This window comes from Opisthocomus hoazin, chromosome 10, assembly GCF_030867145.1.
Source record: "Opisthocomus hoazin isolate bOpiHoa1 chromosome 10, bOpiHoa1.hap1, whole genome shotgun sequence".
In the NCBI taxonomy this organism is placed as follows: Eukaryota; Metazoa; Chordata; class Aves; order Opisthocomiformes; family Opisthocomidae; genus Opisthocomus; species Opisthocomus hoazin.
The window spans coordinates 29,784,420-29,797,189 of NC_134423.1; the positions used below are offsets into that span (position 1 = coordinate 29,784,420).

At 52.0% G+C, this 12,770-nt stretch overlaps 1 protein-coding gene across 2 annotated transcripts in view; it reads right to left on the bottom strand.

Annotated features, from left to right (window-relative positions):
• The window catches only part of IGDCC4 (immunoglobulin superfamily DCC subclass member 4), a 100,332-nt gene that overhangs the window by 12,637 nt on the left and 74,925 nt on the right, over positions 1 to 12,770 (bottom strand). For both annotated transcript variants that reach the window (XM_075431571.1, XM_075431570.1), the window contains exons 11-18: positions 12,416 to 12,649; positions 7,302 to 7,409; positions 6,457 to 6,640; positions 5,651 to 5,778; positions 4,357 to 4,527; positions 3,697 to 3,834; positions 3,089 to 3,194; positions 1,828 to 2,062 (exon numbers count right to left, since the gene is read on the bottom strand). In XM_075431571.1, the coding sequence (XP_075287686.1) occupies positions 1,828 to 2,062; positions 3,089 to 3,194; positions 3,697 to 3,834; positions 4,357 to 4,527; positions 5,651 to 5,778; positions 6,457 to 6,640; positions 7,302 to 7,409; positions 12,416 to 12,649 (1,304 nt within the window). The remainder of the gene's footprint in view (positions 1 to 1,827; positions 2,063 to 3,088; positions 3,195 to 3,696; positions 3,835 to 4,356; positions 4,528 to 5,650; positions 5,779 to 6,456; positions 6,641 to 7,301; positions 7,410 to 12,415; positions 12,650 to 12,770) is intronic.

Genomic DNA, 12,770 nt, shown 5'->3' on the forward strand with positions numbered 1-12,770 from the left:
GAGGCACATCTGCACCGGTCCGGCCATGCTCATGAGACCTGCCCAACTGCTTGACCCCCCAGCCGGGTAAAAATCACATCACCATCGAGACATGCGGCCTCTTGGCAACTGTAGCGTAAAGATGTTTGAGTCTTTGTACCCGTGATGATACCCGTCAGAGCACAGAGAGATGCGACGGTGCTGAGGGCTGGCTCAGGCGGCACTTCCAGCGGGGAGTGGGCAGTGGAGGGAGTGGGGCCCCCTGCGTGGGAGCACATCTCCCTCCAGTGCCCACTCCCAGCAACAACAGCCTGTTGCTCCCGGCCGCCACTCCAGCTCTCCTTCCCCTGCCAGGTCGTCCTCGGGTGACAGCGCTGCTCTCCGGGTGGCTGCTCCTCAGTGATCCCTGCTTCCCTGTCCACATCCATCAAAAAAGCCCAAGCTCTTTGTTCTGCTGCCAAAAGACCTCAGCGAATTAAACACCCGGTGGCCTTTCCCCACCCCATTAGGGAGGCAGGGACGCCGCAGCCAGAGTCGCCCCTCTCCCTGACGCTGATCTCTGAACAGAACTCGGAGACTGCCAGCCTCTGCGGCAGACCCAAGCTCTCGGGCTAAGGCCTGAGCGGCCAGGCCTTGGCACTGCCCTTTCCAGACCCACACACATGAAAATCTGTGCGCCAGCCTCTGCAGACAGGATTGCTGCTTTGGAAGTGAATCTGGACAGGCTGCCCCCAGAACGGCCTCCCAAGGGAGGGAACTTCCCCCACCCCGACCTGTTCTCAGGGTAAGACACCACCACTGAAAACATTTGTTCCTTATTTAACAGAAAGAGCTGTAGGAAATTCCTCACACTCTTCGGCTTGGGTCCAGACAGGCAGCTACATTCCACCAAAATCCACACATGCGCTTGGCTGCAAACTGCCTCTCCTTCAGCTGAGCGCCGATCTGCCACGGCACCTGGGGATGGCCAAAAGCATGGCTTTGGCTCACTGGACCACTAAACCCAGCAGGAGACGCTGCGTCTCCAGCAGACCACAGCCGCGCTGCCACCAGTACGCGGACGGGTCTCGCCGTCAGCCAGGTATCCCGAACTCACCTTCCTCCAGTGACAGGCGAGCGCATCGTCAACGCAAACGTGAAATCCCACGCGCTCACAATACATTTGTTTTACAGAACCTCCTAATTACTTTACATGGTCTCCCTGGGCTACAAAGAGAGACATAAACAGATTAACTAAATTAGGCCAATTAAAGGTTCCCTAATGGAATGAAATGTTTCAGGCGAGCTTGAGAGAGGAAATGGGCAGGAAGGAATGAAAGACGATGCAGCATCAGGCAAACCAAGCAGGACAGGAAAAGAACGCTTCAAAATATAAGGTTCACAAATAAACCACAATTTCACCTCCTGCGTATCTTGCAGGGTATTCCAGTGAACACACTGTTTATGGACAAAGCTCCTTTTACTCTACGCAACAGAGCATCCTGGAAGGCAGAGCGTCCACCCTGGCCATCACGCTTTCTCCCACCACCGACACGCCACAGAGGTGGGGACAGCGCAGCTTCCTGCAGCAGTGCGTTTGGCAGCGGCATCTTGGGGGGTGACGGGTCACTGTCCCAGGAGGTGAAAAGGGCTGGTAGGTGGCACGGGGATCCCAAATACAGACGAGACAGCCAAGACGGAGCCAGTCAGTGTTACAGAGAGGGAACACATGGCTGCCCAGCACCAGCCTGCAGTCGAGCACTCTGCAGAGCCGGGACAGGAGCAGACCCTGGCTTCCCAGCAGCGACACGCCAAACAAAGGCTCTTGCCTAGGGTAGGAGCCCAGTCACCACGTGCACGGCTCCTTACCTTCCTCTTTCCCCGGACGATGTCCTCTGGGAGGCTCGTGTGGATGAGGCTGTGCACTTCTGTCAGCTCCGTGATGTCTCCCAGGGGCACGGGTGCATCCTCCGGGAGTGGGGACATGAGGGACTCCAGCTCATGCGAGTCCAAGGTGGCACTGGGAGCTGCCACCCCTTGCCTGCTCTGGTGGTAGTAAGTGTGGTTGCCGGCTGCCTGGGAATCCAGGCCTGGCAGGGCCTCCCTGTGGGAAAACAAGCAAGAGCTGACATCTCTGATGAGCCTCTCTTTCCTTTGTCCCAAACAGCCACGGACGGCCAGACAAAGCCACCCCCTCCGAGCCACTTCAGCCTGTCCTTGTGGGAGCGACCAGGCCTAAGCCCCTGTCCTGATGCTCCTGAGGAAGGAGGTTCCCTATCCACATCCTACAGGATCAGCTTTCGCTGCAGCAGCCTCTCCCCAGCTGCATCTCTTCACCACCTCCACTCATCCTAAAGCTCACAGAGCATGGTGCTGGATGCAAAGCCTTCCCCTCACCAGTGGGTCACGAGGGCGTCAGACAACACGAGTCCCAGCACTAGAGCAAGCGCTCTCCAACCCCTGCCTGCGCGGAGCTGCGTCACTTCTGTCATCTCTGCTTTGAAGATCGGAGATGCAACAGGACAGCAAAGTTTGGTGGCCACGTTAGGATGAAACTTCAGAAGCTGCATGTTCCTAGTCCCAAGATCTGCCACCAGCTCAAAGCTCTTCTCAACAGCTACTAAGATGGTTTCCGATCATGGTCTTTCCAAACGCTTGTGGCTGGATTCCGACCCCTGGGAGAGCAGGGGGCTTTGGGCTGAGTCCAATCATCCTTAAACCAGCCTGTCCTTACTGGGAAGCCCTTCAGCATTGTCCCAACTGGAAGTTAACAAACCCTTTCCAGACACCCTTAGAGCCGTCCAACCTCAGCAGCAAAAGACCGCCTGCACTAACAGACACATGTTATAATCTGGCAAACAGTGGTTTTTCCCTTTTCTTGGTTTTTTTTTTTTTTCCTGCCTCTGTAAAGAGCCAACATAGTCTAACAATGCAAATTAAAGAGAAACTACTGAGAAACTCAATCAGTGAAAAGACTACACTATGTTCCTTAGCCAGCTAGCATCCCCAAGACTCCATCTTTGTATTAACTGATGTCAGACGCCGCATCCCAAACAGCCCAGCTGAGCACGGGGAAGCAGCTCGGCGTAGTCTGCCTCCTCCCCCCCCGCAGCGGCGAGGTGACACCCACCTCTGCTTGCTGTTGCGGAAGCTGGCACACATGCAGAAGAGGATGCAGAGCAGCCCCAGGCAGACGCCCACAATGATTCCCGTGACGGAGTGGATATCCAGAACATCTAGGAGGGGAAGGACACATACACCGTTTCAGCTGCTAGCGGGAAGAAGGTACAAAGCGCCTTGCGTTCAGAGAAGCACCAGCTTCACTAGAACCAATAGGTGATGCCTCTATAACACACAAAGGAAGAAGGTTACTCGGCAGTGACAATTCAGAGCAGCTTAAAGCAAACTGGCATCTACACACATTCATTAATTTCGTGCTACACAGGCCTAACGGAGGCAGCAAGGTGCAGGCTGCCCGTGCCCTTCCATAGGAGCTGGGATGGTGAAGAGAGACAAAGTTCGGCTGCGGGATGGGTTCTGGAGCTGCCCGCGGCCTGTGGAGCTGCACATCTGAGGACTCCGCCATGATCCTCCGCACTGGCCTGCACGCAGTCACCTCTCGCGTCCTGCGCAGCGGCAGAGGCAATTGCTCGGCAAACAGAAATGCCACTGCTGACAAATCGCCGTCTTCAGCAGCGCAACTCGCTCCCTGCACCGGGACAAAGGGGCAATGCGTACCAGACAGCTTCTCCCGGAGGGTGTGCACATCCTTAACGTTGGAATAGGGGCCAGATCCCACGACAGTCTTCGCTCCCATCTTGAAGAAGTATCTGGTATCACTTTCCAGGCCATGCACTTCAGTGCTGAAGATATTTCCTGATCAAAAGCAAATCAAAAGAGGTTTAAAACGTGCAGTTTCAAGAGTATTCAGAGGCTGCAGCAAAGCAGTAGTGGAATTCTGCTGGACCCTCAGAAGTGAGGGATTTTGCGTCATGAGCTCTAAGAGGTAATTCAGGGTAAACCCTGTCAGTATTAACGAACTTGCTGCTTAAAGAGCTGATGATAGAGACTGCAGGTAGTGTTGCTGGCATACTGGAATTACTGGCTGCCAGCCTGTATCTGCAGGATGTTTGCTGGATGATAATGACTATTTCAGCTGTAGACATGTATGATTTCACGTCTCAGCAGTCGTGTCCTTGGACTCTCCTGTATGACCAGGAGCAAGGCCCAGCACTCCAAGAAAGCTGGCAGCACGAGCTCTTAAATGTTTATTTGTAAGTGCTCAAAGTGAGGCAAAAATCAGGGCAGCAGAACTGACCAAGCAGGGCTCCGTAGGCAGGCAAGCAGGCAGGAGGAGGAGGACCTGGTAGGGTGCTACAGTTCCTCAAGGAGGCTCACCTTCTCGCGTCAGCAAGGTCCACATGTCATCTGGCTGCGTGTTGTTGGCGTTATACAGGATGAGGTACTCCACAATGATGCCGTTGGGCTCGACGGGGGGGCACCAGTGCACCTGCACAGCGTAGGGGTTGAGCGGGTGCAGCCGCAGGTCAGACGGAGGAGTCGAGGGACCTGGCAGAGACAAGACCCAACATGAACAGCAGACAAGAGGAGGACTGCAGTCAACCTGTTGACAATGGCTCTGAACCCTCCTCAGTGGTGCCGCAGCCCTGTTTGCGAGCATGAAATGATGGGCACCCTGGGTGGCCGGACACCTCACCCAAACGAGCTGTGGAGAGCGCATAGAGGAGGCTGCTGAGCCCAGGACAGGGCAGGACTTGTGCATGGGCTTGTTCAGCCTGAAGAAGAGAAGGCTGAGAGGGGACCTTAGAAATGTTTATAAATATCTCAAGGGTGGGTGTCAGGAGGACGGGGCCAAACTCTTTTCAGTGGTGCCCAGCGACAGGACAAGGGGCAACGGGCACAAACTGAAGCAGAGGAAGTTCCAGCTGAACATGAGGAAGAACTTCTTCCCTCTGAGGGTGATGGAGCCCTGGCCCAGGCTGCCCAGGGAGGCTGTGGAGTCTCCTTCTCTGGAGATATTCAAGACCCGCCTGGACGCGGTGCTGTGCAGCTTGCTGTAGGTGACCCTGCTTGGGAAGGGGGTTGGGCTGGGTGACCCACAGAGGCCCCTTCCAACCCTGAACAGTCTGTGACCCTGTGATCATGGTCAACCAGCCAAGGGAAACGCGACGGTGCTGATGAAGCCATGCAGCTCAGTTTGAGACTGTGCAACGTTGGTTATATTTGAAAGAATACTGAGAGCACGCCCCTTCTCCTTGTTGCTTTCTTCTCGATCCTCCCCAAAGCCTTGCTTGATCTGCAACTAGTCCCAGCTAGGGGCAGGACACACAACACCTCCAAAGCCCATCGCTGCTGCTCTGTGAAGCGGAATATCAGAGCTCTCCCTGACGAGCAGGATTTCTCTGAACCCAGAGGCAATCCCACAGTAACAACAATTGCTGCCCTGATTCTCTTCGCATGCTCGTCCCTGTTTCCAAAGCAGCACTCCTTCAACAGGTTTGGGGATGCCAACAGGATGCTTAGCAGCTCTCAGCCTTCTACACACTCAGGGACACCAGAGCTTGGAGGTGATCTGAGATTACCGCATCTCTCAGGGGCACATTAGGAGGGATTTGACAGAGATTTGGGGAAAGTCAGGAGAAATCAAGATTCGATTCCCACAAGAACTCACGGTCGGGAAGGGTGAACCGCTCCACCACGCTGCCGAAGGGCCCATCGATGCCAACGCCATTGGACTGCACAGCAAACTCATACCTGGTGTAGGGCTTCAACCCACTAATGAGAATGTCCTCATCCGAGCTGCCAAAAGAGGACACGTTCACAAGGCCATAAACACTAGGTGGTTCTCCCACCCACTGCCACCTTGATACCTTACCAGGAGCACCGCAAGAGATTATCCTAACTCCTACATTATTTGATTTTTCATCTAAAGCTTCGTCTCCTGCAGTCACGTGAATGCAAGAGAGCTCAGCTCCCAGTTACAGCGCAGAGTAAGTTCCCAGCCTCCAGGGCCATTTTTTATGTACTTGCAGAAAAAAACTTGAAAACACAGCCTGGTTATGGGCTGACAACCTACCTGGGAATCCAGATTTAACATATATCCCCAATTTATTATAACTGCTTAAACTCTAGCAATTTTTAAACCAAATTTACAAGGACTATCTCACAAATCATGAATGCTTTGAGACTGGGCATAACTGCGCCTGGCTTTGTTATTAACAGGGAAGCAAGCATGTAAGGTCCAACCAGAGCAGAAAAGATGCAGACACCAGCCAGTAAATGACCCCCCGCTATTCAAGTTATAGAGAAGTCCCAGTGCCACATTTCAGCCGTTCTGAATGCATCTGTGACCAGGGCAGATGTTTCCAGCATGTGAAACACCCAGGATTTTGCTCAGTACTGGAATTTCCATGCAGGTTCCTCCTGCCCTGTGTTTATTCCTGACACAGCAGATGAACCCTTAGCACCCCTCTTTACCTTGTGTAGTACGTAACAAGAGAGGCATTTTTCAGGCCCCAGGGGCTGAAGCGCACAGTGTAGTTGACAATTTTGACTGTTGTGAAGTCAGGTTTCTTCCACCTGAGCCATATGGAAGTTGAGCTGTTGGACTCTGCATAGACTTGGACTGGAGGCAGCGGAGGACCTTTCTGCACAGGAGGATCTACGGCGGAAGACAGAAAGAGAAAAGAGATGTGGAGACGTACGTGACATTCAGGCACGAGACAGCCATCACGGACACAGAAAACATGGAATAAAGTAGACCTAGGTTATGAAGCCTGTACGGTGGTGGTGTGCTGCGGTGGAGCACAGGAGGCCAGCTTCAAAGCGACCCACCTCACAGACCCACACCAGGGTAAGGAGGAGCCCAGGCTGTTCACCATCCCACCACAGGCTGGCAGAGCCAAGAACAGAGCCTGGGTCTTCAGAGCTTTTGTTTTCTTTGTAACACTGCAAAAAGCCTGGCATGCTGCTAATTCACTTTCTTGAATCTTTACAACATAAGAGATGAAACCGAGGTTGACTGGTATTTCCAAGACCACCCCTGAGCCACTAACGGGGCCAGAGAGAACGCGGTGAAGGCCATCCACACCCAGTGTAGGAACAATCCCAACGAGAACGAGGACATTTTGCTCCTTCCTCTCCTTCCCAAGACAATTCCTCCAAGGCAATTTGCAATTACTGTCAAAGGGAGTTTCCTTATGTTGGGACCTTGCCCCTTTTTGCATTGTCCCTCTTCATCTCCTGTGACTTTACGTCTACCCCTCCTCTGAAGCCACGTGCCAAGCAGAAGAGACAGACAACAAACGAAGGACATTCCTCACCTACTGCTGCTGCAGGTGCCTTTTCTGTTTTGCCCTTCCAAACCGCCGCATAACCATCTTCGTGCTTATTGAATGCCACCAGCTTCACCTCATAGAGTTTCCCAGGAGCTGGAAAAAAATCAATCAGGGTTTGTCTGGGGTTATTTTTGTTACCAACCCTCCCCCAGTTAGACACGTTTCCTTTGATCTGACCAGCTTTTCTCAGCATTCATGAAAGTAGCCTGAACAGAGTTGTATTTGCTAAAAGACATCGAGGAGCCCCCCTTCCACTTACAGGTTCTTCACATTCAAGTGCTGCCTCGCAACTGGTGCACAGATCACAGCTACTCTCTAGTCCTCTCCCCTCACTTTTTACAGAAATTACTACGAGCAAATGGACTTGCCCCAGCCACCAAGGGTTAACCACTGCCACAGAATCATGGAATGGTCTGGGTTGGAAGGGACCTTTCAAGGCCATCTAGGTCCAACTCCCTACAATGAGCAAGGACATCTTCAACCAGACCAGGTTGCTCAGAGCCCAGTCCAACCCGACCTTGAGTGTTTCCAGGGACAGGGCATCAGCCACCTCAGGTCACGGCCTGTTCATCATCTCAGGATCTCCCGATCTTTCTTCCCTGCAGACTACTGAAGAAACCTATGCATGACGACTCCTCTCTCTCCCACAGATATGGATGCACTGAATTGTTTGTTCTTGCGGAGCGAGGACATCCTCTCCTCTCCAAAATGCACCTCCCATTTTTAAAGTCCCTTCTCATTTATTCACTGCTGTGAGGATCTTCCTTCCAGCAAGTCCCCACACGCCAGTTAAGTCACTGCCAGCTTTTGTTGTACAGTGACTATTTTACCTCCACAGCAGAGTTTGTTGATTTGCAATTAGAAAAGCTCACACCAAGCCCACACCACAAACCCGAAGATCCTCGTTACATGCCCTTCCATCAGACAGCCACATGCTCTGAGGGGAACCTCACGCTTGGGACCCAAACTGAGCTGCAGGACAGGCTGCTCCGTGCTGTGTTTGTCTCCAAACAGTGCTGCCGTGGTCCAAAATCCACCTCCCTCTTTCCTCCAGCCTTTCATCAGCTGAAATACTCCTGTGCTGTGTTACGTTACATCTGATTTTTTTTTTAATGGAGCTGTTTAATGGAGAAAACAACTTGGGAGATACAAAGTTCTCAAGTCAGACACTCGCCAGCTTCTCCCTTCAGCAGCCAGCCCATTCAGAAGCTCAGCGAGAGCAGTCCAGACTGCCTTCAGTTGCCTTGGTTGCAGCACATTGATGAAGTTTGTTAATTTGGGACATGCCTGTTCATTCCCTGCCCTGATAGATCACTGCTCTCTTTGCCAGACAATGTAAGCAGAATAAAACCTTTCTTACTGATGCCAATTTTATTATTACTGCACCGATTATGCTCCTAGAGGCTAATGGTACCAATTACCAAAGGCTTTCTCTGCTCCACAACACATGTTCGCGCTCGGAATATAAAAACATTCAGCCACATTTTTCTCCCCGGAAGAATCCCAAAAGCAAACAGTTTTGTCTGCTTCCACGGCAGCCTGATCTGCATTTCCACGCTCTGCAGCCGCAGGAAAATGCTTCAAACCCACAGAAGGGGGGGAAGGGGCCAAAGGGTGCTCGACTTCCTATGAGCTGGGACCACGGGCTTGGGGAAACAAAGAACCCCACAGCCTGTCTCTTGCCAGCACACACACTCCTCCTCCTGCCTGGGCTTCACTTGGACACAAGCTCGTCATGGATGATGCAACCCAAAATGATGAGAAAGAGCTCACAGATGTGGGGCAGCTCCTGTTGGAGAATAAAGTGAAGGAGAGGGCAAGTCCTCCATCTCCAGCCCTGGGCAGGATCGATATGGCAGCCACTTAGACATGATGCCAGAGGAGCTCTACTACAAGATCAAGCAATCCATATTCTGAAAATAGGGGTATTTTGGATTTCTCAGTCAGAGGCTTGGCTTCAATTCTTATACACAGGCCCAGATGTTCAAGCTCTCAGAACACGCAGACATAAAGCTCTATCAAGCTGTCAAGAAGCTAGTAGGCAGCACGAAAACAGATGTATGTCACTGCATTCCATCAAACATTAAATGTAAGCAGAATAATCTAGTCCAGATCATTTCAAATCGCTAATCTGGATGACTGCATAATATATCCAATATGCTAAGTACGTTGTTTTATTCAGTTTTTCAAGGTGTTTGTGTTGGCCAGAAGCCATAGGCCATACTTTCCTCTAAGTGGGAAAATACCCTGCTCTCCAGGGAGTGACTCCAAGAGGAATGCACTTTTCCTTCATGGGAATGTGGAAGACAGGATTAGATCCTCACCATTTATTTTTCCTGTAGAGCCCTGGTAGTTGCACACCGGTTCAGAGACTTAACTGCAACAATGCAGATGGAAGTCAATGAGAATTTCTCAGGGAAAAGCCCTCCTGGTGATTTAGGACAGCTTCCTTTTGATTTTGTGGGCTCAGGAAATTGCTGTATTTCCTACATGCCTTTGAACAGTTGCCCTCACAGGATTCCAGCACGTAACTCTCAGACAAGATACAAGGCGGGCCATTAGCAGTATCGCTCTAAGGAGACACGGTTTGCTCCACAGGTTAGCACGAGCATGGGAGAAAAGTCTTCTTTTATTTCAGACAGCTAAAATGGAGATAGCTGGGACTTTACCGAAGGCAAAATCAAGAAGCCAGACGCAGGGGGTAAGGCAAAGGATGAGGAAGCCTGCAGGACAGAAGAGCTGGTGGACACAGAACCTCACGCTGGACCAGCACAAGGCCTTGCTGCAGCGTCAAACGCAGCCTGATGTTACAGGAGACGCGGGCAGGGCTCTTTGCCGGTGTAACAGTTGTGTTGTCGCTGTGAGTAACGAGGATCTGTGCTCAGAAAGCTCTGTCCACAGCTGCCTCCTGCACACCCATCCACCCACCTCCGTCTGAGGCACGCCTCGGAAGGAGCCGTCTCCCCAGAAAGCGCTTCCCCCTCTTGCCCTGCTGTGATCCTGGGAGAAAAACAAGGAAAAACCAGGAAATCAAAATCGAGCTGTGCAGGAAGAAGCAGCGGGACAGGAGTTTTGTCTCTCAGGCTGCACCCCAAACGAAGACAAGCCAAGGGGCAGAGCGCTGGCTCCAGTGAGACTGCAGAGACGTGGAGCCAAGGGGCGTTCAGTGAGCACGCTGCAGCACTACGCAGCCTCCAGCGCGCAACTCGGACCTTGTTCGCACCGGTGTGGTGTGCAGCCACGTCCGAGCTACAGCCCTGTGTTCCCAGTGCCTAACCCGGGATTTCCTGACACCATTTCAAACACCGGAACAAGCTCCCTAGAGAGGTGGTCGATGCCCTGTGCCTGTCAGTGTTTAAGAGGCATTTGGACAACGCCCGTAAGAATTTGCTTTAATTTTTGGGCACCCCTGGAGAGGTCAGGCAGTTGTACTAGATGATGGTTGCAGGTCCCTTCCAACTGAAATATTCTATTCTATGTAAACAAAGAACTTGCTTTTCTATTCTCATCTCTTCAAGCTCTTGACCCTATTTGTAGCTTCAGCCGTGACACCTCTCCAACAGGCCACCTCCCGTGGGCCAGCACCGTTCACCACACGCAGCCCGCTTACCCTGACACCAAGAGACACTCCCAAGAGACAGCGCTGGGTATTTCGTTTGTTTGCTTTTAGAGGGATCTTCGGAGAGGTTTCCACCGCTCTGCTTCCCAGGCAGATACCCACAAGCTGGGAAATCCCCCCAGCTGATTCCTCAGCAGCAAAGATCATGTTAGGGCTGCCAACCCTTCCCGAGACCGCTACCCGCCCTGCCTACAAGACCCCTAACGCAGATGTAAGTACCTTCACAGGGTAGCTCCCCGCCACAAAACGAAACCCTTCTAAAACCCAACCACTCCTCCTCCTTGTTTCACGTCCAGACCCCCTGCCTTTCTCCGCACAGCCAGACTCCTGACCTCTTCCTCTACTGTACGCATGCAAGAGTACGTCACTCAGCAGCGCAAGGGGGAGAAAAGAGAACATCCACGGCTGGAAGAAACCCGAGACTCTCTTCCTGACCCAATGATCGCCGATACACCACCCCCAAATCATAAGGAAACCATTAGGGCTTGACGGATGCCCAAATTTAAGGAAGTAATTACAGAAGAACAAGCAGCCTTCTCAGCATCATCGTGCCAGAGCATTTGGAACCAATTCAGCCCACTCCCGAGTCCCTCCGCGAACTGACTTCCCAGGGGTTAGTGCAGCGCGTGACAATGTTCCCATGTGGTTTCCTCAGTGCAATAATTACAGACCGAAATTCTGCAGAGAAACTCATAACTGTTAACACCCTCTCAGTGGCAGGATGGCTGCAACATAGCTGGAAACCTACTCAGCGATGACACAAACTGTCTTTCCAGGTGCTGCAGCCTGGCCTTTACACCATGCATAATACGTATGCTGGATGTGTAAGGTGAACCAGCACGAGAAACACTCGCCCCACAGTCTCAGCTCACTGGGCAGTAGCAGGGATGAAGCATGAAGCGGTGGAGGGAAGAACTCTAAGAAGCAGAATCGTGTTTCAAGGACGCATCTGCGGTGCAGACTTGTTCTCCAGCCACAGACACTCACTGTTCTGCCCCTTTTCCCTTAGTGGGAGGTGGAGGAGAATACTGGCCCAAAATTAGCATCCTCTGAATTAACCCATCTCTGCATTTCAATACAGAGATTTCAACCAGCATGCAGTTATGGAGCTTCTTAGAAATACACAGGGAAGGAGACATCATTGTCCTGACAGGAGATTTTAATCTATGCACTCTTTACAGTGACACAGTAAAAACCACTAATTGATTTAGGTCCACTTACTAGCACGTAGTAAGTGTATTACTAGCCCTTGGTTAAAAATACAATCCCTGTTACCTGTTTTAAACTCAGCTTAGGATAAGCTCCAAGAGCCCTATTCCAGAAAGTATTTTGGGTGCTCTGAAAAAAGTTCAGCTCACATGGTCCTGGTCCTACGTAACCGCAGCCACGCAGATCACTGAGCCTCTCAGAAGCATCCCACAGGGCAAGAGACAGACCCTGCGTTTCCACGCCAACTGCCAAGAAGACGTAACCCGCTAACCTAGTCGAGTCAGCTCGTACTGCTTCACTTTCTTCTTTAGTTTTATGGGTCCTACGTCCCAGCTCTCATCTTCAGCACCATCCACAGGGCTCTCATCGCTGGACTCCTCTGGGCCCACTTCTCGGTAGTAGAGCTTGTAGCCTGATATCTGGGCATGGTTGGCTGGGGGCTGCCACGTTATCAGAAGAGACTCCATCTTCGCTCGGACTTTTAATTCTGTCGGGGCAAATGGAACTAGAAGAACAACAAGACAAGAGAACAATGTTCAGCCACTTGTTTCCATGTCCCAGCTGTACCGAATCCTCCCTGTCCTTGGCAGTGAGGGAGGGGTGTGAGGAGAGGCTGTCCTGTGAGC